A 22,890-nucleotide genomic window follows, 5' to 3' on the forward strand; every position below is an offset into this window, starting at 1 on the left:
AGAACTTTGCTGGGCAACCTGAGCTGTAAATCCAACAGAATTGTGCTGTTTGCAGTTACGCAGTTGTTGCAATTCCTCTATCGTGCCAAAAGTGGCAGCAGTAAGGGAAGACAAGCAAGGAGAGATGTTGTGAATCTAGAGAAATGGTCAGAGCTGTGGCTTTCCGTTGAGGAATGTGGCACTGATGTTTGGGATAAGATTATTGAAAGAGAGAGTTGGCTGCTTTTGTATTCAAAGCCTGTGATATTAGTAAGTAAATAAAACAAGTGGCACTAAAGAAAGTATCAACACATATATAAAGAAAGTAACAACACATATATAAAGAAAGTATCAATACTTATATGAAGAAAGTAACAACACATAATTTCCTTTGGAAAATAACCCTACAGGATACAAAATCTGCTGCAGGGATAACTGTGCATGGTTCCTCACTTAAGAACCATATCAGGGACCAGACTCGAAAAATGATCTGTCATGGATTTTTTAACTTCTCTGTCATTTAGCTGCAAGGAAGAGGAGTCCAGTGCTGTATTTTGTCTATGCACTTTGGTCATGGTTCTGTTTTGGCCTGAAGTGTTTTCTGAAGTCCTTTCAAATTCTCTACCATAAAAGATAAGAGGACACTAAGTGGCATCCAGAACTCTTCCTTCAAACACTAAGACACAAGTCAGATTGGGAGAGGGGCAGCAGTCAGGGGAAGGACTGGGGAAAATTTGCTTCCCTTTGGAGTAGCTGGAGTTTGCCATCAGTGAAAATCTGGAATGCACTCACTGTAATGAAAAAATAGCAGGTAGTTAACAATGCTCTTTTTCCCCCCAAGACTCTGTGGATATCCACCAGTAATGATTTACTGTAAGAACTCCATGAAAAGCAGTGTTCAATCTTGCTGCCTTCCGCTTTGAAGGTCACAGAGAGACAGCTGAGTGAACCTCATCAGTGGCAAATGTAAAGCACAAAATACTGTCATTGGGCACAGAAAAGAAGGAGCCAAGTCTTAATCACATTAACAGATTCTCATACACTTTCTCCATGCTATTTTATAAAGTGCTTATGTAACTGAAAAGGTTAACCTTGAAAGAAGAAAGCTAGAAAAAGTATTTTTACAGCTTCTTATTTATAGCTTTACTACAGTCAAGGAATTAGTTTGCATTTTACAAAGCCAAAAAGCGAGGGAGGAGAGAGGAGGAAGGATCTGAATAAGGAGAGGTATTTGCATGGGTCTCAGAATTGTAAAGGAAAACTAAAATTCCAAGGAGTTACTGCTGTCATGCAGACATGCAGACATGCAGGCAAATCCTAGACTGGAGCAGGACTCAGTATTCAGGCAACATCAACATTTTTTGTTAAGCTACCGCCAGCCCCACTGACAGGTTTTGGCACTTTATAGTTACAGTTAAAAAAAAAAAAAAAGAAAAAAAGAAAATTCCTGACGTCACTGAAATTGTTAGAAATTAGTTTCTCATCCATCCAGCAGATGAGAGGTTCAGCAGCACACAGCACATGCACGTCTTACAAAAATTCTGGAGGAAAAGCCTTTGATGAGTTCACAGCTAGGAAGGTCTGTGCTTCCATGTTTCTCTCTAAAACCGGCACTCCATTTCCCTCAGAGTTTCTTACCCTCTTCCTTGGGCACAGATACTCACTGTGCATCCCTGCTTGTGCAGTTGCCCGTTAGCAGAGCTGAGAACGAAACCATCATCTACTAACACCACACTCAGCCCCATTTCACTGTTCCTTCCTCCTCTTCTCTGCCCTATTGGTATTCTATTATGACTCAAAACAACCTACCTGATTTACATGAATATGTAGCTTGGAGCAATAATTTCTGTGTCTGTTAGCACAGAGGTTTTAATATTTTTCACTCCAGTGACACTCTTGCAAATAAGATGACTGTCAGACTTGCCAGGCCTTATTGCTAGCTGCCAAGGTGATGATGGAGTATTTTTTTTCCACAAATATGTGTTATGTAATAGTAACAAAAGCATTCAGTCAGTAATGCTGATAGGTTTTTCCAGGCTGTTTTAGGCACCCTTGACTCTGAGAGCCAGCATGGGCAGGGTGATGACAGCAGCTTAATACCAGATGTACCCACCATTTGAGCCCAGATGTATCCACCATTGGAGCCAAGTCACTAAGCAGAGGGCTCCAGAGCAGAGTGTCACAGTGGAAGAACATTCCCAAAGTGGCAAAATTGCAAAGGCAAAAGTGCAGGGAGGGGGAGGATGTCCCCAGCTCCCCCCTCAGAGTGGAAGGGTGGGCTCTTAGGAAGAGACAGCTCTGACTCAGTGTGGCAGTGACAAGACCATCTCCTACAAGAGCAGTGGTCATCACCCTCCCAGAAGAGGACCCAGCTGTGGTTTCCACTTGGTCAAAACCCATTGCAAGAAGGAACATGGGGACCCAAACAGAGCTCCCACACATACATCTATCTACAAATATAGAGAATGCTCTGGCCTGTTGCTAATAATGGAGGGCAGCAGAGACTGTGTGAAGTGTGATCTGTTGTGAATGATCTGCTTAGCCTGGTGGCAGAGCTGAAAAAGGAAGTGGAAAGGCTAAGGAACATCAGGGAGTTTGAACACTGTTGGTGGGGCCAGAGTCTGCCCTCCTTGAAACACAAATGGGAGCACCCATTGAAAAGTACCCAGAATGAAGGAGTCCCTGTGTCCTGTCCCTGTCAGAATGAAGCCTAAATGAAAAGAGTGAATTGAGGCAAGTTTATGGTGAGGGCAGCAGGTCAACTCCCTGTTTGTCCATCTCAACTCATCAGGTACCTCTGAACAACAAGTGTGGTACTGTGGTTGAGAAAGAGCAGTCAAATGAGGATGTGGATGTGCTGCTGAAAAGCTACAACATAGGGGCCATTCCTGAAACTTGGTGGGATGAATCCTGTGACTGGAATGTGCCTATCAATTGCTACAAGCTGTTGAGAAGGGACAGGAGAGGAAGGAAGGGAGGAAGTTTTGCCCTCTGTGTTAAGAAATGGATAGAGTGTGAAGAGATGTTCCAAAAGAACAGCCAAAAGCAAGTTGAAACGTTATGGGTAAAAATTAGAGACCTGTACAACAAGTTCTGCTCATCCATGATACTAATTTACATATTTTTCAAATTACTTTACAAGGTACAAATGGTGTGATTGGCTCAATACATTGCTAAGCAAAGTCATGACTGAAAGAGTTTTCATGGTTCCAGAAGCCTCTCCTCATCTTAAGGCCTGGTATGTTTTGATGAAGTGAACAGGAAAAGATACTGGCTGCAAACTGTGTGCCTGAGCACTGATACCTGCCCTGTGATCCACAAAGGCACCCTAAAACCTAAGTAACCAAGGAAGTGTTGCCTCTTCCCCACTCTCTCTGGCTTTCAAGGAGTCCCCCAAGGACACAACTGACAGACTTTTCAGTGGCTTCCTTTATCATTAGATTTTGTGAAAAGGTTTCAGACTGTTTTTTGTCCTGCTAGGTATTGTGTTTGCAGACTGACAGGGTTAGCTTTTCCAGGAATATTCTCTTGCTTCCCTTGTAGTTCCCAGGTTTCCAGCCCTTCTGTCATCTAAGCATAAAGACTCAAAAAGCTTGCTCTAGGTTTTTGTCTGCATTGGTCCGAGCCAACCCACTGAGATTTTTCACACAGTCCTAAATATAACAACTCTGAACTTTACAGTGCTTGGTGCTTTCACTTGCACGGTGAATGACCAGGGAGCCTTTTACCACCCAAGCTGTTCCACGTGGTCCTGTGTTTCAACACCATCACAGGCTTGTGGTTCCTGCAGTTGCAGCAGTTTCCCAGCTGGATGCCGTGGATGTGTCCAGATGCTTTTTTCAAGTTATCTATCTGCTGGTTAGATTAATTGGTAAAATTATCAATAAATGGGAAATATTTGAGCTTCGATTTTTTTGTATTTCCTTGTAGACAGCAAAACCATGCCATCTTTTCCTTACTTTTTGCCATGTTTTCCTTACTTTTCCACTGTCTCTATCTTTCTCCCTTCTGTACCCTGGCAGATTGCTAAGGTACCTCTGCTATCATCTCAGTAAACTGCAGGGTCTGTCTTTTCATACTGTGCTCTCTCTCCCTTTAAAAATCAGTAAAGTTTCTTTTGCTAAATAAATGGCAATGTTTGATTTGAGTGTAAAAAATCTCAACATCCCTTTCCCTCCCTGCCCCTCCACTGAAAAAAAATCCAGAACCCACCAAAAAATAATTAATCAAGAGAAAAAGAAGAAGCCAAAAAGATTTTGAATTATTTCTCGTCCAGACCTCATGTATGTGCTAACAAATGTTTCCCCCTCTACAGTCCCATCTGCTCTGGCAGATCTTCTGAAATCTTGGTAACTAATTCTAGTGATCTCTTTGGAGATGCAGCATGTGAGACAACCACTTCAAGCACACAGTGGTTTAACAGTATGAACAGCATGTCATGTTCTTGCAAAGGATGGAGCAGAGCCATTGAGTCCAGCAGACCTGTCTTGTTCTGTTCCTCACTGGTCTCATGCCAGCCTGCTGCACAGAGACTTTTGGAAAGTCACTTCTCCCTGTGCAAAGAAGCTACAAACCATGATACTTGTCTCCTGTCTGCTGAAGATAAAAGGTGCTGTATGAGATCCAGGTGATGGCAGTGGTTCCTGAGATGTTTATCTTGGGAAGTTAACAGAGTTGGTTTGCCAGTTGTGCAATTATTATGACATTCAAGTATGTAATGTACTTGGGTTTATTCCTTTGCTTGCAGAATCATTAATTTGTAGGAAAAGTAAAGGTAGAAAGTGAAGGCAAGTCTTGGGAGTTTCTTGGTGTATTTTTTTTTTAATCCCTTGTTTGGTTGGGTTTTTAGGTACTAGATGAAAGCCTACTTTATTCGCTTGGTACAGCTTGAACGAGTAGATGGAGGGAGCTGGCTACAATGCAAAGAGGCTGTGCAGGAGGCTGGATTTCAGTGCAGTCCCTGTCTGCACACAGTGGATTCCTTCCTTTCTAGTATAATCTCCTTGCTGGAGCAATCCCACTTGTAATGACAATGCAGTATTGGGTGATCCTCTAGGAATTTCCCCTCTTGGCACTATGCCCATGTTTAGTTCATCAGATTGGGATCTGGTTCTGTGCAGTGTCTGTAGTGAGTCATGTAAACACACTGTTGGTAGCTGTATAATAAGTAATTAAAGCCCTACCTGTGGATACCCCAGCTAGTCAATGGGATTTTGTGAGTTTTGAGCTTGATTTCAATGAGCAGTTCAACTCACTGCTGTTCTGATGCTACAAGACCCTGCTTTCACTGAAAACAAACAACATTTGCAATAATTAATGGAAAATGCCCATTCTGTGCAAACAGCTGCATTAGATGTTCAGGGAACCTGAACCTTAGGCTCTCCTGCACCATCATAGCAGCTAAGAGCAGGAGAGGCACATGGATGGAAACTCCTTCAACCTTGAGGTTAGGAGTTCACAAGGAATGATTCTTTCCTCTGGAAATTGCTGCTAATTCAGTGAGCTTTCCTTCTCTCTCCAAATAAATCTCCTAGGGCAGAATCAGTGGGGAGTCAGGGTGCTCTGATTTTTAGTCTCCTGTGTTTTCGGGTATTCACTGTGAGACAGTGATGTGAATTTCACTCTTCAGGTCCTGGCCATCCCTGATGTATCACTTTCTTGGAATAATTTCTGGCGTTATTCATTTGCTGTCATTGACTTTTCGACCCATTCAGTGCTGGTTGAAAGGCTTTGTCTTTAATTTAAACTGAAAGGGATATTTTGTTCAGCCTTACAATGCCCATTTTAACTTTAACATCTTTGAATCTGTTCCAATCCTGCATGAGAAGCGAGAAAGCAGGAAAGAAAGAAGAAGAAGAGAACAAAAAAGAGTTTTGTGACATTCGAGTAAATCCTATCTCCATCTTGAGGTTTTGTGGATGGATATTGTTGAAAGACTTTGATAGATGCAAGACAGAAAGAGAAGCAAGAAGAAATGAGAAAAACAAAAGTGGAAAAACTCTTCTAAGGAACTTTATTGCCTCTGCTGTTTTTTTGGTAAAAGTTACTGCTGAGATGTTTTGCTTTAGCTGGGAACTTACTGAACTTGAGGAGTGGTGTTGTCACACCAGACATCCTGTTGCCTGCTGGATCAAATACTGTTTTGCTGGTTTGAGCACAGCCAGATTGCAGCGTGTATAAGAACAGCTCCATTCTTCGCATTACCAACTGAACTTGCTGAAGAAGTGTGTGCTGGAAACATCTGCACCACACTTTAGTAAGGCAGGGGAAAATGATAAAATTATCATTTGGACAAGAACGTAGTCATCAGTCCCAACGTACCAGTCTTTTGGGGTAGATTCTCTGAGCCTAAAATAAAGTGGTTTTCTTACTAGAAATCTCCAATATGCCAACACTACCATTGCTGTCACTCCTATTCCTGCTGGCTCGTGTTATAAGCTCTGGAAAAGTAGGATAGGAAAACATCACAAACATGCCAGGATGTAGTTTATAAGTGATTTACCAAATTTAGTGAGCACCTTTGGGACTTCTAAAAGAATTAACATTCAACTTTTGAATTTTTAAAAACCAATTTAGTGCCAGCCTGACAGCTTCAGAGATTGAAATCTTTCTTAACACACAGTGAAAGCAGCATGAAGCAGTATAAAAGAGAGGATAAAGACAAAAACTCATTACAGTGAAACACTTGGTTATGATTATGGAAAGTAATTGAGCCCAGCTTGGCATCATAAACTTGCAGTTCTTTTATGGGGTGTGAGCTGGACTTGGCCCAGATGGAGAAAGTGGTAGCTTGTATTTCCCTTTGAAAACGCAGGCTGCATGCTCTGTTCCACCAAACTACAAATGGTGTTCAACAGGCAAAGCAGGCTTTTTGTTACTGTGCATTGCATCAGTTGTAGTCTTGAGCAGGTGTTTCTTAGAGCAGAGATCTCTTTTAAATACTCAGTTGTGTGTTAGTTCAAAATATTTTTCATGTTTTCTACTTACATGACATACAGTTGCATTTAAAATCAATCTGTTGTCTGGAGGCTCATAAGCCTGTCCTGGCACCACTGACAATGACAGAAAATGTTTAATTTTGCTAACAACTGTCTGTAGAATTTAACTAAGAAAATTATAAAAACTCCAACTCAGGGAAATTTTTAAGGACAAGGCAAAAAAACCCATGACCCATATGGAAATGCAAATGTGGTTCATGCTTCACCTATCTAAGGGTGGATCTGAACTTTGTTCCTTTGAGCAACGACAAAACTAGAGGGAATTTTGAACAAGGAAATTCTCAGCAATGAGGAAAGAGAAATACTTGGGTTTGCTGATTTGTAGCTAGAAGCCAGTTGTAAGTGTTAGTTGTTACTAAGGGTATACATTTTCTTTTTAGCCTTCCTGTTTTGTGCTAAACAAGCTCTTTAATTTCAAGGAGGACAGTATTTTTCTTTTTCCATTTCCCCACCAGAATAAACCCTGACAGGACTAACTGGTCCCCGTTGCCTGCCTTGCACTCTGATTCTGCATTTGTAAGGTTAAAGCTCCTATTGAAAAGGCAAGTGAGGAAATGGTTCAAACTATCAGCATTTAAAGTATTTTCACTCTAGCACAGAATGTACACTGTACACTTCTGTGAGACAGATAAATCATTTTGTGTTTCAAAACTCTGACGTCTGGGTCAGACACACCATGGTTGCTGCACTTGGTTGGTGCAATGGCATTTTCCTTATTTGTTATCTATTGACAGAATCTGAATGCCCAACCTCCAATTCTACCCTGTAGAACAAATCTTCACATCCTGTCAAGAGAAAGATTTTTGTTCTGTTTGTGACTCAAGAATCCTGTTAAATCACTGGGGGATGGGTACAAAATGTTCTTTTATCCTGAGAGATGGAGAACAGAGAAATAAGAAGCACCAAGAAGAGAGAGTCCAACCCCAGATGGGGATGTTTGGAATTGTGTTGGAGTTGCCTCCTGCCATAGAACTCTTCTCCACATGTGGACATGTGAATTAGTGAAAAATATAGCAGAAGGAGGTTTAGCTTTTCTACTTTGTGTGCTCCAGCCTCCCTCTTCAAAACAAAACAAAACAAAACAAAACCAAAATAAAACAAAACACAAAACCCCCAGTGATTTAAGGGGATGGAGGGCTGGGATGAGCAGAGGAGAACATTGCTGGGTGCATTGTGCACAAGACATCTGATGGGAATGAGGCAAGAACTGGTATAAGAGAGATTTCCAGGAGGTGTGGGTCTTTGTTCAGCTCTAGAGCCTTTTTAGGCTGTTTTTTGGACTTGATGTTAGATCATCAAAGTAAAACTGTCATAGGATTGGATGACTGGGGGCAAGAGGGTGGTGGGACTGCAGACAGGATGGCAATTTGTCAATGTAGATGATGCTCTAAGGTGATGAAACAGCTTAGATCCAGCCATTTTAGCAGATACAGGACTAGGGAAGCATTTCACACACATACATGAGTGTTTGTTTCTTCCCCCTTAAATAATTTTATTTAGCTGCTTGGTAACTCTCAAAGTGAACCTGTATATGTTTTTTGGAGGGGGATGCTGTTATCCTCATGCAGCTCAAGAAACATAATATGCTATAACTGATTTGGGTGACTTGAAACTAGCTTGACAAGAGTCCATTTCGTGGTTGTTTGAAACAAATCTGTGTTTCAAATCTCTAGAACATAGGTGGCCCCAAAGGTACTCTTTGAAGCCCAGCTTTTCATTATTCATTTTGTAAGGTCCTTCCACTGGAATCATTAAGAAGATGTAGTATCTGGTGTAAATGTGCAAGTATCTGTTAGGCTGTTAGCTGTGGGAGACAAAATGATAGTAGTCAAGCTGCTTAGTGTTTTTTAAAACAAATTACTGTAAAAGCCAGTTGTTCAACAGCATTGTTTCATTTCCTGGTAGCTCTGTGCAGAAACAGTAGGGTCTTGCTGATTTCCTTAATAAGGGGAAATGAGCCCTCCTGGTGCAATAGCCCTGCATGAAAAGGTCATCAGTGACTATTTATCCTTAGCCTCTATCAGAAAAGGGGCTGTTTCCATGCTGAAGCAACACCAGTTCTTATCTCATTAAAAAGGGATTTACATTTTTTGGTTTCTGATGGCATTAAATCATTCTTAGCAGTCCTTTGGTCACTGAAGGATGAGGAATGTTTTTCTAAGGAGGGTAACTTGAGATACAGATTGCATTGATGGTGTAGGCAGAACTTCTTGTGTCATTGGGCAAGTAAAGACTGGAAAGAGAACTGGGTAGTTGTTTCCAACTATGTCAAGGGCTGCTCCAGAGTAGAAGGGAGTAATCTGTTCTCCATGTGCACGGTGGATAAGAAGAGAAGTAGTAGGCTTAAACTGTAGCAAGGGAGATTCAATTTTACTAGTGGGGAGCAGGTTTGCAAATGAGAAGGACTATGAAGGTCATCGCTTTCATGGAAGTAGATTGAGGGCTGGCCCATGGAACATGCTTATGGGGAGAGACAGAGCTTGTCCCACTACAGCTACTCTCTTAGTCATGGTGGCATGAGCATGGCAGAATGAAAGGAAGTGAAGATGAAGATTGCAGAAGCAAATGTGGTGGTCACACATGGCCAGATGGGGTGTGAAAAGCTTGACATTTTCTACAACTACATTAAAAGAAATACTTAAGTAACACTGGCACTTTCCTCTGCCAATCCCTCAATGCTTCTCATTGCTCTGCTTGCTTCTCCTCTGTGCTGGGGGAACAGTGAGCCTCAAGGGAGGGACAGGAGAAGAGGCTTTCTAAAAGCTCTGTGCTGACAAGCTATTTTATGTAAAAGATTGTTATTTGGTGAAATGCTCTGGGATCCTCACTTGGAGAGCTGAAACAGGGCCACAAACTGATGATACAAGAAAAGCAGAGGACAAGTCAGAAGGGGGAAATCTAGAAACAGCCTTAAATTAATTATTGTAGTTCCTTACTTGAATATAAGTGGGAATCTTCTCTGGAAGGTCATTTGGGGTCTTGTTAAGAATTTTATTATTTTGGTCACTAGGTGGAAGAATAAAGGCCCTCTGCACTGTCTTGTTCCACATTCTCCATAAGGCAGACCAAGGGAAATCACTGGTAGCTAAAGGATGGCAGAGGAAACTGTTGTCATTTCTGCAGCTTCTATGGGGGTCCTTGAAGTCCTGGGACATCCTTGCATTGATGCCTTGGAGACAGCCATGCTTCTGAAAGACCAGAGGTTGTAAGGAATCTTTGTTGATAGAGGTATTTGCTGAAATAATCGTGGCTATGTTTTTGTGGGTTTTGGTGTTCGGGGCTTTTTTTCTTTCTAATGATATTAAGTCCCAGGAGCAATCAGGGGCACAAAGAAAAAGGCCTGCTTCTTTGCAGAGGAAAAAGGTGATATGACCTTTAATTCTTCCTAGGAATTAAAAACAGAAAACTCATTACTCATATAGGGTTTCACTTGTGAAAGATCAGAGTCTCAAGCTCCAGTGATGTCCACTGTGACTTAATTTAAAAAAAAAAAAATCTTTTAATTTAACAGAACCTTTGCTGTAATGTTAGGAGGGTTGGCCATGATAATTCAACCATGCCTCAGTTCATGCTTGCACTCCTTTCCAGCTGCTCAAGATCTAGCCGATGCTAGATATACAGACTCAGAGCCTAACATAATACACCCAGGCCAGATGGGATGAGCAATAGCCCTATGAATGTTTGTCTCATTGACAAGACCACAAAGTGGATTTCAATTGTGTTGCAAACAGCTGCCCTGAGTGGCCTTTGCTTTGCAGACAGCAAATCTGAACAGAACAATCTAGGCAGAGCATATAGATATGCGTAGCACAGGAGGCATGTCATTAGAGATCAGCCAATCACTCCAGCTGCAGTTTCCAGAAAGTATCAGCCTTCATTTCAGGAATTGGCAGAATCCTATTGCCATTAATCCTTCAGTCATTTAGTCAGAGGGCTGAGCATTTCAGAGCTCAACGACAGGCAGCTGGACTGTGCTGTCTCTGCAAAGACCCAGCACACATGAATCAAAATAGCTGGGTGATGTCATGTCATGGTGTGAGTGTGCCTGGGACACTTGCTGCCAGGAATTGTCTGTCCAGGGTGGTTTCCTTTTACAGCCTTTTTAAAGAGTCATCATGCCGAGCTGCACATGACAAGTCCCTTCAAGAGGGCTTGTGGCTCCTTTGCATAGTTAGTATTTCTTGAACGAGGGAGCTTATCGAGCGGTTCCTGACCTTTTCCACATGGTTTGATCTGCTGGGAAATGTTGCCTCAGTCTCCAAGGCTTCTGATGGCTGACGGATAAGAGCTTAGTGGCTGCAAGCTGGGCAGACTTTGAACCTCTCCCTGTGCCCACAGACACTTGCAGACAAGTTACTGTACACTGGAATTAAGACTGGAAGCACCCAGCATGTGAGGTTTGGCAGCCTTCTGCAAAGCGGTTCTCCACGAACACCACAATCAAGCGCCTTGGAGCTGAACCACTGGCAAGCTGGACCTTATTATTTGCAGGCACACAGTCTTTCTGGAGCTTTATTTTCTCACACCTGGGCATTTGGTGTAAGTGACACCTGGCCTTGCCCCTTCTGCTGCTTTTTTTCTTGTCCTGGGCATGACCGACAGCTGCTGCTGCGTGAGCGCATGTTGCAGCTCATGAAGCGTTTTGGTAGCTTTAGAGGGAGCAAGAAGAGAAAGGAGCAGTGCAAAAGCTCGGAGAGACGCCAGTCTGATCCTCGTGGCCTCTTCGGTAGGGACCCTCTGCATTACCCACCTGAAAAAGGGGGACATTTGTCTGTGGGAAAGGGCAACTAGTGGGGGATAGCATATAACTGATAAACCATTTTGTGTTTCCCAGTTTCATTGACTGAATTGTGCAGTTGTTGCATGGAGGTATCTGTTGGCTTGCACTGGAGATGAACATCTGAGCTGACACTTGCAGCACACATCAAATATAACCTGATGTGATGGTACAGGAAGAATTCAGTAAACACTGTGAAATGCATTCAAAAGGGACTGTTGACTACTGTGACTTTAATTGAAGAATAGTAACTAAATGCTGAGTTAGGGCTAACACTGTGTATTGAAAGCTGAATTTTAAGTGGAGAAAAATTGCATATTAATCTGATGTAATGCATTTAAAAACATATCTTTCTGTAAATATTGCAGTTATCAATATAATTGTGTTTGCAATATAATTAGGGGCCAGTCTCTGTTAATCAAAAGCTTTTCCTGGTCAGAGTATTAATTCTAGTTACAGATGCTGAGCTGTGTGTGCCAGAAAGCAGTTGTGTATCATGTAGGGATCATCGGGTCAGAAGACAAGGGCTATTCCATCAGGATCTAGCTGGATTTCTTAATAGTGGTGGAGGAATAGGTTTAATACATTTCCTATATGGATTAATGGTAGCTCAGTGGTTCCTTGAAGACCATGAGTGCTGCTGAGAGATTCTGTGCTGTGACTAAGAGGTCTAAAACTGATGTTATGCTGAATCAGCCAGATAAGGCAATTTAGAGGCTGACTTGTATGAAGGATAGACAAGGTTCTTCTCTGTTGGTCAGGAGTCACTGCATTAAAGCCAGCAGAATGACGAAGGTTTGAGTAGTGTTGGACCACAGGGATGGTGCAGAGAGATATACACAGATTCAGTGACAGGAAGCTGCAACTGATGAATGGGTGTATGCCCAGAAACTTGTTTTTCTGTTATTTACAGTTTTACAATTTATTCATTAGTCTGCTGTGTTGTTTTTAAGGTGTCCTTCTTGCAAATGCTTCTTCTTTTGTTCCTGTTATGTACAGTTATGTGTTTTGAAGTTTAAGGTTCTGTGCCCTGTTAGGCATTCTCCTAAACCCAACAGGGCTTCTGCTGGAATTAGGTTAAAATTGTATGAATCAGTTAGGAACCAGCTGTTTCTTGTTTCACAGTGTCAGCAAGATGCACAAAACCAGGCAACATTTTCTACAGGAAGAGGGGAAATTTTCAATTAGACTGCCCAGACGTAAAATTTATTCCCAAATTTCTAATTAAAACTCCTAAATTCTCACCTAGGCAGAAAAACATATGTGATTTCAGTGATTAATGGCACTCTGAGCCACTGATTCACCCACTTCTTGTGTTTTCATCAGTAAGATGAGAATAGCCAATATCTACAAAAGGATTTACTGCTGGAAGCACCAAACCCAGTGTTGCAAGTCTACTTCCTCAGAGTCTAACTGTAAACATCATCTTTTCTTCCTCCATAGACAGAATAATTTGTCCTGCACCAGGAATACTGCCTATATTAGCTGTAATGTTTCTGACAGAGTTATAAAAATCAGTTGAAAGTATAATGCTAGAAATGCCAAAAAATGTGCTCCACCTTACCTTCATTCCCTTAACCCAGCTCTGTAGCCCATTCCAGGGGCACACAGTGAGCTTTAGGCAGAGTTTTCGCTACGGAATTTGCTCTCCAGACTTAACATATGTCATTGTCATAGAGTGTGGCCAGGTCAGCTTCCTGCATTGCATGTCCATCAGGAGCAGAAAGCTACCAAGTCGCAGGAGCAGGAAAAAGCAAGCAGGATGCGTTGTGTTACTGCCTTCCTCAGACATGCTACCATGGGAATTGCCCCTGCTACCCAGTGGAGTCTGGATTCCTTTCAAGAAACAGGTTAACACTCATAAATGCTTCTTTTTTTTTTTTCCTTTTAAATAATTTTAATAATTTTTTCCCAAATGGCCTTAATTATTTACAGGGAAATGTCAAACCAAAAGCTTTGCATTATTTGCTGGATTTAATCTGTATCTTATTGCTATTACACCTTACTAAACATTTTCTGAACAGACCTCAAGGGAGCCACTGGCACTCAGCAGGCTGTAAGATCAGTATTAGTGGTGTCCAGGAGCGTTGGTAGCAGCCAGACTTGGAGTCTAATCAGGTTTGTTTGTGCACCGGTGCATCCCCTTTAGCTGCCATCTGTCATCAGGGATGAGAAATGAATGATGGCAATCCAACCTAAATTTTCCAGCCCACTCTCCCAGGATCAAATGAGAGCAGGGAGACCTGTGTGGTAAAGGCAGAGAGCCCACAGCAGCGTTACTCCAGAAAAGGAGCAGAAGTAGAGAGACCTCAAAGCCTGAGCTATCCACAAACAGCATGAAAGGTGATTTATGCAATATGATTTGGGCAGGGCTGGGGACTGGAATTGTTCATTCTCAGAGTTTCTTCTTTACTATTGCAGTTTCTGCTTGCCTGTGCAGGGCTGCTGGCAGGTTCTCCACCCACCAGGTCTTACTGTGGCCCGGTGTGTTGTAAATAGATAGCCTCTGTGGCATTTCGGAAGGGGACAACTTTTTGGCCCCAACAAGGCTAATTGATCTGCCCTTTAAAGGACACCATCCATTTGGTGAAGGATTGAATGACACATGCAAAAGGCATAATGGTCATAGTGCCCAGTGAAGAAACCACTCTTCAGCACTTGTGTTTGCTTTCACCCCTGGCAATACCTTCTGCCCAGGCATTTAGCCTCAGATTGCTCATTTTGGAGGCTTTCAGCCACATGGAATGTTCAGGAGCTTCTTCTTGCCTGTGCATTGGGCATTTTGTTGGTGTGGACTGTAATTGCCAGTGCTGCCCCTTGGCCCCAGACCTATCCCACCTCAACAACACTCTGAAGGACAATTTCCCTGCCAGCTGTTATAATCCAGGTGTGGATTAGGACTTAATTAGAAGTGAACCTGCTGAATGACTCAGACCCCAGTCACACATGTGCAAACACCTTTGGCCCCTCCATCTACATGAATTGGGCAGTCCCAGTGTGAAGGGCAGGGACTTGTCCCCAGACAGTAACTCACTGAAGCCACCCTTGTTGCACCCAGTGCACATGTATTATCCCATGTCCCTGCTAACTGCCATGAGATGGAGGGTTGCTGAGTCTCTAGAGCAGATCAGAGAGGTGTTGTGTTGTAGAATATCTAAATACTTGATCCAAGTGGAAATCAGTCAGAACTCAAGAGGCTTCTTAAATTGCTTGCCATCATCCTTTCCAGACTCCTGGAGCTGGGATAAGTGTGGATTTTGTGTCAAGCAGAGAAATCATACTCTTCTTTCCTAACAATAGAGATGTAGTAACTGCATCAGTGATCCAAATGTGGAGTTAACATGCCATAGATGCAGCCAGCTCAGACTGATGTCTGTGGGCAAGTCAGTGTGCAAGAGAAGGTGGTTCACAACCTCTCCAAGTGCAAATGGAAAAGTAAGGGATGCTTCATCAACATTTATCAGCATGATGTGTTGTGGACAGTTGCACCAAGAATAGGGACAGAAAACATGTGGGAAGAGGATGGAGAAGCAGTTACAAAAGGAGACAGGACTTGATTTCTTGCTTCTCCAGCCTGGGATGCTGCAGCTCATCCTCTGCTTTTCCCCAGAGTGGATGATGCTGCTTGTGGGAGGACTGGAACTGATACTTATTTTTCTCATTCTGGTGGGATATTTCTGTTCTGAGGCAGTGGGGAAGACACCACAGCAAAAAAACATTTTGGAGAAACCGAGAGTGAAGGGATCACTGCACGTCCCAGCAACTGCCAGAAACAAACTGAAAGAGCAAAATCCTGTTGCTCCTGAAAAGCAGCTTAAAACTGCCAGCGTCAGAGGCTGGGTATGAGAAACTGAGACTGCTGTCATTTGTTAATGATTTTCTCTCCTAGTTGAACTGCTCTGTTGAACTGACAGTGACTTTAGAAAATGTGCAGCCCAGGCTGATCAGTACCAATTAATCTTGTACTACAGAGAGCTCTGGAGGCCTGGAAGCTGTGAAATTTCTGCACTTGGTTGTGAGGAAGAAGAAATCCAGTGATGAGCCTGATGAAATATTTCAGACTTTTTGTTTTGCTTCCTTTTAGTCAGTATGCTACTGCTTTCTGGCACATCCCAGCTTTATACAGAATTTTGAAAGGGAGGAAGAGGATTGTGACTATGAAGCATTAAAATCAGCAAGGTATTTTCAAGCAGGTCAATGTAAATTCAGATAGTAATAAGTCCCAGAAAGCCTCTGGTGGTGGAAATTGAAATGGAGATATATTGAGCAGAGTGTTTTGCCTCAGATTCTTCCCTTGCACCCTCCCTGACCCAGAGCTCTGCAGCATCCTTCCTCTGCAGCCCTTTGTGGGCTCAAAGAAGCTGTAGATCTTTTGCCCTCACAATGCTCTGTCCAAGCATTGTCCAAGCAATTTGCTTTCAGAGAAAGTTATTTTTATCTGAAGGGCAGATTATACATGGGAAAACACAGTATGTTCTCTTGAGGCACAAATTTACAGATCAAATGAACCTGCCCACTGATACCTCCTCCCAGTCCTGCTCCAGGCAGCTCTGTGCATCTCATTGCAAAGTGTGATCAAAAATACCCATATTCCTCTAAGTGGCTCAATTACGCAGCACTGATGTGCTGTTGTCAGCAACGTGGTGAGACCAGCAGGGCCAGCCTCCCTTTTGGTAGGGTGTTGTACAAACTGTTCAAGTTTTGGGCAGGAAGAGCTCCCATCTGAGAGGACTCCATGTGATTACAAGTCCTTGTTGGTGCTTGTGGGTGCAGGTATTTGTCCCCTCAGGCACAGCAGCCTCACAGACACTTCAGCGTTTTTAACGTATGAGAAGGGGTTTGCTGAAGTGGTAAGGGAGAAACCAAGACAGAAGGAAGCTGGGCACTGTGTGTGGATGAAAGCAGATGCAGACACCACCTGTTTCTGAAAGCAGATGATATTTATGTATTTATCAGGATTTCCTTTTTCTGTCCTTCACTACTGTCACCTTCAGGTACCAGGTCACTTCTGATATGCATATGAGAATGGAAAACTATCTCAGTTACATTGTGATATAATTAATTATCATCTGAATAATTTTTTAGGTGAAAAAAAAAACAAACAGTGTAGATAACACTTACACGACAACACTACTTAGAGAGTGTAGCCTGGAATGTCTTCATGCTTAATGCAGGAGGGTCTCAACCTATGTACAGATAATCACTGGACTTACTTATTTCTATGCATGGTCGAAATTGCACTCTCGTCCTTATTGCACCAGGTGTTTTTATTCCCTCCTTTCACTTGTATTTTTCAAGGGCTCTGACTTTTAGAAGAATATCTGTATGAGAAGCTGTTATCCTAGTCTTTCTACTTGACTTGAATGTGCTAAGCTAGACAACAGTTTATTTATATTCCCATGCATCTGTACTACAAATGCTGTTGCCAGGTTTTTAAAGCAAAAGTCAAACCCAGATCTGTTTTTGCAGCCTAAAATTCCAGTTGACAGCAGCATTTAGGTAGGTGGGTACTTGTGTTTAATTAGAAATCAATGTTTTGGACTATTGACTCCTTGCTCAAAGTTTCAGAGAAATACCCAAGAGTGCAGTTTCAAAGATGTTGATAAGGCAGTTTCTTTGTCAGATTTATTGGATCAGCAAATCCCAGGAATTATCAAGATTCAGCTGTTTTCTACTTTTACCTTCATTCTTGTCCAATCTAAAAGCAGTTCAAGGACTTAAAAGTGCTTGGAGCTATGGGATTTAAGGCCTCAAAATTGTTTTAGCTATTTTATTGTTGCTACAGAGTGGTACCAAAATGGGAAGGCTTAGGGCTCGAGAGATGAAGGCTGCTCTGTAAGATATCATTGTGCGGCTGGCAGGCTTGGCTTAGAGGCTGGAATTCTCCATGCTGGAAAGGTCACACAGCCTTACTTGGTTTAAGGACAGAGTGCAGTTCTGCATTGAAACATTTGCTCTGAAGAGTTTCTGTCCTCTCCTTTTTCTGCTCCTCCTTTGATAAAGTTGGGGCAATTTAGCTGGAGGAGGATGACAGGACTAGCTGACATGAATTGAGAGCATCCTGTTGTTTCTTCAGAGTTTTTTCCAGGCATTGGAAAACAGCTCCTTCCCAGTGCTGAGCTCTCTGTGAGGTAACAAGAAGCCTTTTGACACACTCGGAGCTACAGTCTCGGGATTGTTTAACAGATCCTGCCCATCTGGCCCCGTGGTTTTATTTGAGTTGGTGCAAGAACTCTGCTAACGTGCACAGGATTCTTACAGCAGTCCTGCCTTTCCTGGAGCATGATACTCCCAGAGAGGAACAGATGATTTGTGACATCTCTGCTGCTTAACATATAGCGTAATTAGAGATAACGAACAAAAATAGGACAAGAAATTCAGAAATGTAGATGAGGGAGAAATGAGATGGAAAGTCAGCTGCAGACTTAAGACAGACAAAAAGTTTGCAGTGGAGATGTTTTGCTGCAATAGTGGCAATGAAAGTCAGGTGGGAGTTCAGACATGAGGATTGTACCAGCCTCCTTGAGAGAAGGGCTGAGCTGAAAAGATGAAGAGCTTGAATAATGTTGGCATTTTCCAAGGGACATACCTGAATTTATAGAATCATAGAATCATAGAATCAAGAAGGCTGAAAGAGACCTCAAAGATCATCGAGTCCAACCTGTCACCCTAAACCTCATGACTATCTAAACCATGGCACCAAGTGCCACGTCCAATCCCCTCTTGAACACCTCCAGGGATGGTGACTCCACCACCTCCCTGGGCAGCACATTCCAATGGCCAAATTTAGGGATGGTCACTATCCACAGATCAGTATGAGGACTGATAATGTTCCTTAGTGACCTGGATAATGGAGTGAACATATGCAGCAGTACACATTGGGTGCTGATAACTGATTCCCACTGGGAAGGACTTGGGGGTTGTGGTGGATCTGGATCTGGATCTGGAAAAAGATCCCAAAATTTGCTGTCAGTATCAATAGGGTGAACCACACACTGGGCTATGTTAGGAGGAAAGGAGCGATCTAGTCAAGGGAGATTATTATCCCACTCCATCTGTGGAATCATGCCTGGAATAGGATGTCCAATTTCATGTCCTCCATCAGTAAAATGCTGAGAAACTGGAGAGGGTTTCCTCAGAGGACTACCAAGATATTTTGGGACCTACAGCAGATGTTTTGGAATCTGTGAGGAGAGGCTGAGGAAACTCAGCTTTTTTTGTCCAGCAGAGAGAAGACTAAAGAGCAATTTAATAGCAGCCTGCAACTACCTGCAGGGCAGTTTCAAAGGTGATAGAGCCAAAGTCTTCTTAGTGGTGGCAGATGGTAAAGGAAGGAGTAAAAGATGAGAGTTTGCAACTGAGGAGGGTCAGACAGGATGTTAGCAAAAACTACCTCAAGAGGGTGGTATGGCACTGGCAGAGGTGACCTAAAGAGGCTGTGGCTTCTCCATTCCTAATGATTTTCAGGCTAGTCAAAGCATGGCTGACCTGGTCTTGGCAGATACCAAACCCACTTTGAGTAGGACATTGGAGAAGAGGTCACCAGATTCCTTTCCAGCCAACATTTCTATGATGCTCAGTTGTTCAGTTGCAAAGAAAGCTAAATATACTGACTGCATTTTTTTCACCCAATTTTCAATGATGGCATAAAATTGTTCCTGTTTGGATGAATATTCAAGAAGAGAATGACTTCTTGGGTAGAGGCAGCTAGGGGTGCTTGAACATCTGATTTGTGTCAGCAGACCAGCAGAATGAGATCACTGTGAAGCCCAAGACCAACACCAACTCATTTATTGGGCCATCAAAAGCAGCAGGGTCTGTGTTTTCTACAGAAAGCACTCAGGCTGCCTTCAGGCTATTTCCTGTACATCAAATGCCATGTTGAGAGTCCTGGGCAGTTATTAATGCCCCACCCCACAGCTGAGCAGTGTCTGGGCATCCCTGGCCACTGCCCCATGTTGGGTAGTGTTAATCTGCCAGCCAGAGGAATTGCAGAGGGAATGGGTTTGTATTAGCTATCTGTCACTATAGCAACTCCTTACTTAACCAGTCCCTGCACTAAAAATAGATCACCTTGATCTCAAAGAAAGAAAACCACAGGAAATCAAAAGGGGGAGTAATAGCAGAAGCTGTAGAGTCAGCTATTGATTGAGGGCTGGATCATTTGAAACCTCATATAAACGATCTCTGTCCTGTGAAACAAATATTTGAGGAGAATCCAGTTATCCATAAATCCCACTGTGTCAGTGGATTTGAAGCTTTACCAAAAGATATGCATTATTTTTTATCAGAGGGATATGTTTGCAGTTATCTCCCAGCACATGGGGGATGCTGAAAACCTTGTGGGATGTTGCTTAGCTTGGTTAAGACATGAAAGCAATCTCACTTTCCAAGTAAGCATATCTGAGGTTCTGTCATTAGACCTGAGAGATGTCTATGCTCTTGTATATGTGTCATCAAAATCCTTACTCCTTTATGAAATTGTTACTGGTATCTGCAGAAATCTGTGAGGGACCCAAACCTGCAAAAAAGCTGCATGCAGTGAAGTCACTGCTCTCACACTGAGGTTAATGGGACCTGATAGGAGCAGGGTCCTCTGTAAGGGAAGTGCAAATGATACTTGATCTTATTTTTCCTCAAAACCCAGCTAGTGCTTGCATCTGAAGGGCATAAAATAAATCCTTATGAAGACAAAGTGTGAAGGCAAGTTAGCAACTAGATGAAAAACTTGTTAAAGAGCTACAGAATGAACTTAAAGGGCCTTTGATGGGGAAAACCTCAAATACGCATCAAGATGGTGCATATATCACAGGCAGTATGTATGATGCTCAGGAAAGGGTTAAATTAGCTTCCAGAGGTGGCTGGAATTAGCATCACATTTTCAGCATTATCAGTCAGCAAGAGTTTGCTCTTGATAAAAGGACAGATTATTTTAATGACCTTTTTGGGCTGACAGTTTGCAGACCTAGCTGATGTTGAAATGTGTAGGCACTTAACTGCCCCTGACCCATATATTCTGAGTCTTATTTTTGTTTAGTATTATGAATTGTACTATTTGCATTTCGTTCATCTTCTGAGAACTAAGATAAGCAGCTTTCAGTGGTGACAGGCACCACCTCAGGAGGATACCTGTGCAGAGGGGGAGAGATAGCACCAACCCTCAACTGCCACCATTCTTTTCAAGTTAAAAGCATGTTTTTACAAGGCAAAACAGTAGAATTAGTTATTACTACAATTTTTGACCTCACTTGAGATCCAGTGCTTTGACACCATCTAGGGATCTGACCCATATTCTTCACCTCTTCACTGGGTGTTCTTTTTAATCAGCTTTGGAACTGTGAAGGAACTGCACTGCAAAGTAATTAGACATTGTAAGCACATTCTCAAACAAGAGGCAGGTGTGAAAATAAAAATACAAGGTTTTAAAACAGAAGAAATTCATTAGCTGAAGAGGTCCTGTGCTGTAAAGCCCATAAGCTGTCTTTCAGCACAGCCCATAAGTGACCAGTTAGGACAAAGCCACCACTATTGCTGCTCTTGGGCCTGACCAGTAGAGCCTGACCCAAAAGAAGGATGTTTTTGTTCTGAAGCCCATTCATTTGCATGACTTTTAGCCAGAACTCTGTGGCCACCCAGATTGATGCTTACCTGAAAGGAAGTTTGCTTGACCTTTCTGGTGCAGTTTTCTCCTATACTGATTCCAAGGAATGGGTACATTTGCAAGGTGGCATTTCTTGGCCCACTGATAGGATTAGGGAGGTAGCTTTGTATGAGCTGTAGTATGGATAGTCAAGAAATAGTTCACTGTCTAACAGATGGGAAAATGATAAATCTGAAAAACATTATGATGTGTTATATCTGTCTGGAAAACTTAACTCAATAGCTGGAAGTTTTTTTGCTAAGAAAGGGCAGAGATCAAATCATGAAGACAAATTCAGCTGCACACACAAGAGCCTATAGCAAAATAATTCTCTGAGAAGTGGAGATGTGTATTTATTATTTCTTTGGCTTGTGTCTAACTATCTAATCAGTCTTTGAACATGTCAGCAGCACATCCATAATAAGAAAGTGCTGTGTGAATTGTGTGAACTGGAATTAGAGATGTGATAATCAGCCAAACCATTGGAGACAATGTAAAGGCTGCACAACATTTGCATTCCTCTAGCTGAGGAGAAAAACCTTATATGTGCAAATGAATTGCTGGGTTTTTTTCTTCCTGATTTGTTATAACCATGGGCAAATTGCTCTCAAAGCAGTGGTTCCCCGGCAGCTTGCCAGTTCTCACTGGAGTGCCTCCATGCCTGGTTAGACCTGTTCCAGTATGGTGGTGACAGCTATTTTATATTCAGTTAGTAGGTGAGGTGATGTGGCAGATAGAGGCATCTAGTTCTACATATGCCATGGAAAAAATTGCTGATGTGTAGGTAGGCCCACAGCCTTCTGTTGGAGACACCACAACTGGGATTAGAAAGCCTGTTTTCTCATCTGTATAATTCTGCTGATATTGATCTATTCCCTCAAGATGTTGTGAAAGTAGCTAATAACTACAAAGGGAGCCTCTCTTTGTGATCCTCCTACTGCCTCAGTGTCCTGAATTGTTATTGATTCCTGTGTAAGCAATCTGCCTGTTACCTGGTTATTCTTCTGGCCAGCCTCAGGGGTTCCTGTCTAAATCCTCCTTGACTCATATCTTCCTGTATTCTGGTTAACATCGTGACTATCAATGTATAAGGTGAGACTGAAAGTAAAAGGCTGGTGTTGCAGAGGGAAGCTGTGAAGTGCTGAGCAGATAAAAAGCGAGGCTTAGAAGTGGTGAGTAGGACAAGCTCAGCAAAGTCAGATCCTAAATTTAATGTCAGCCCTGTATGACTACCACACCTTTCTTGTTTGGAGGAGGAGAAAGGCATGGGTACACCACTGGTGTGTTGCAGTTCAGTCCCTGTATTCAGCCCCTGCCCATACTCAGTGTCCCATCTTTCTGTGGCAAGACAATGAGGCAGAAATAGGTGAGACTTGAAATGTAGAGCTTGTTCACTTTAATGGTTTTTGTGACAAGAGCTGTCCTGACATACAGACTAGTTATTGATATTTGTAAAATGGTATTGCTCTATACATATAGAGCATTATCCTCCTGAA

The 22,890-nt window shown here is 42.5% G+C and overlaps 1 protein-coding gene across 3 annotated transcripts in view; it reads left to right on the top strand.

Moving 5' to 3' along the window:
- Positions 1-11,597: 11,597 nt before the first annotated feature.
- Positions 11,598-22,890, top strand: part of PRKAG2 (protein kinase AMP-activated non-catalytic subunit gamma 2) — a 92,765-nt gene continuing 81,472 nt past the window's right edge. For 2 of the 3 annotated variants that reach the window (XM_054390129.1, XM_054390132.1), the window contains exon 1: positions 11,610-11,703. In XM_054390129.1, the coding sequence (XP_054246104.1) occupies positions 11,610-11,703 (94 nt within the window). Of the gene's footprint in view, positions 11,704-22,890 lie in introns of all 3 variants that reach the window. The other variant, XM_054390131.1, reaches the window with a different exon arrangement.

Source organism: Indicator indicator, chromosome 20 (genome assembly GCF_027791375.1).
Source record: "Indicator indicator isolate 239-I01 chromosome 20, UM_Iind_1.1, whole genome shotgun sequence".
In the NCBI taxonomy this organism is placed as follows: Eukaryota; Metazoa; Chordata; class Aves; order Piciformes; family Indicatoridae; genus Indicator; species Indicator indicator.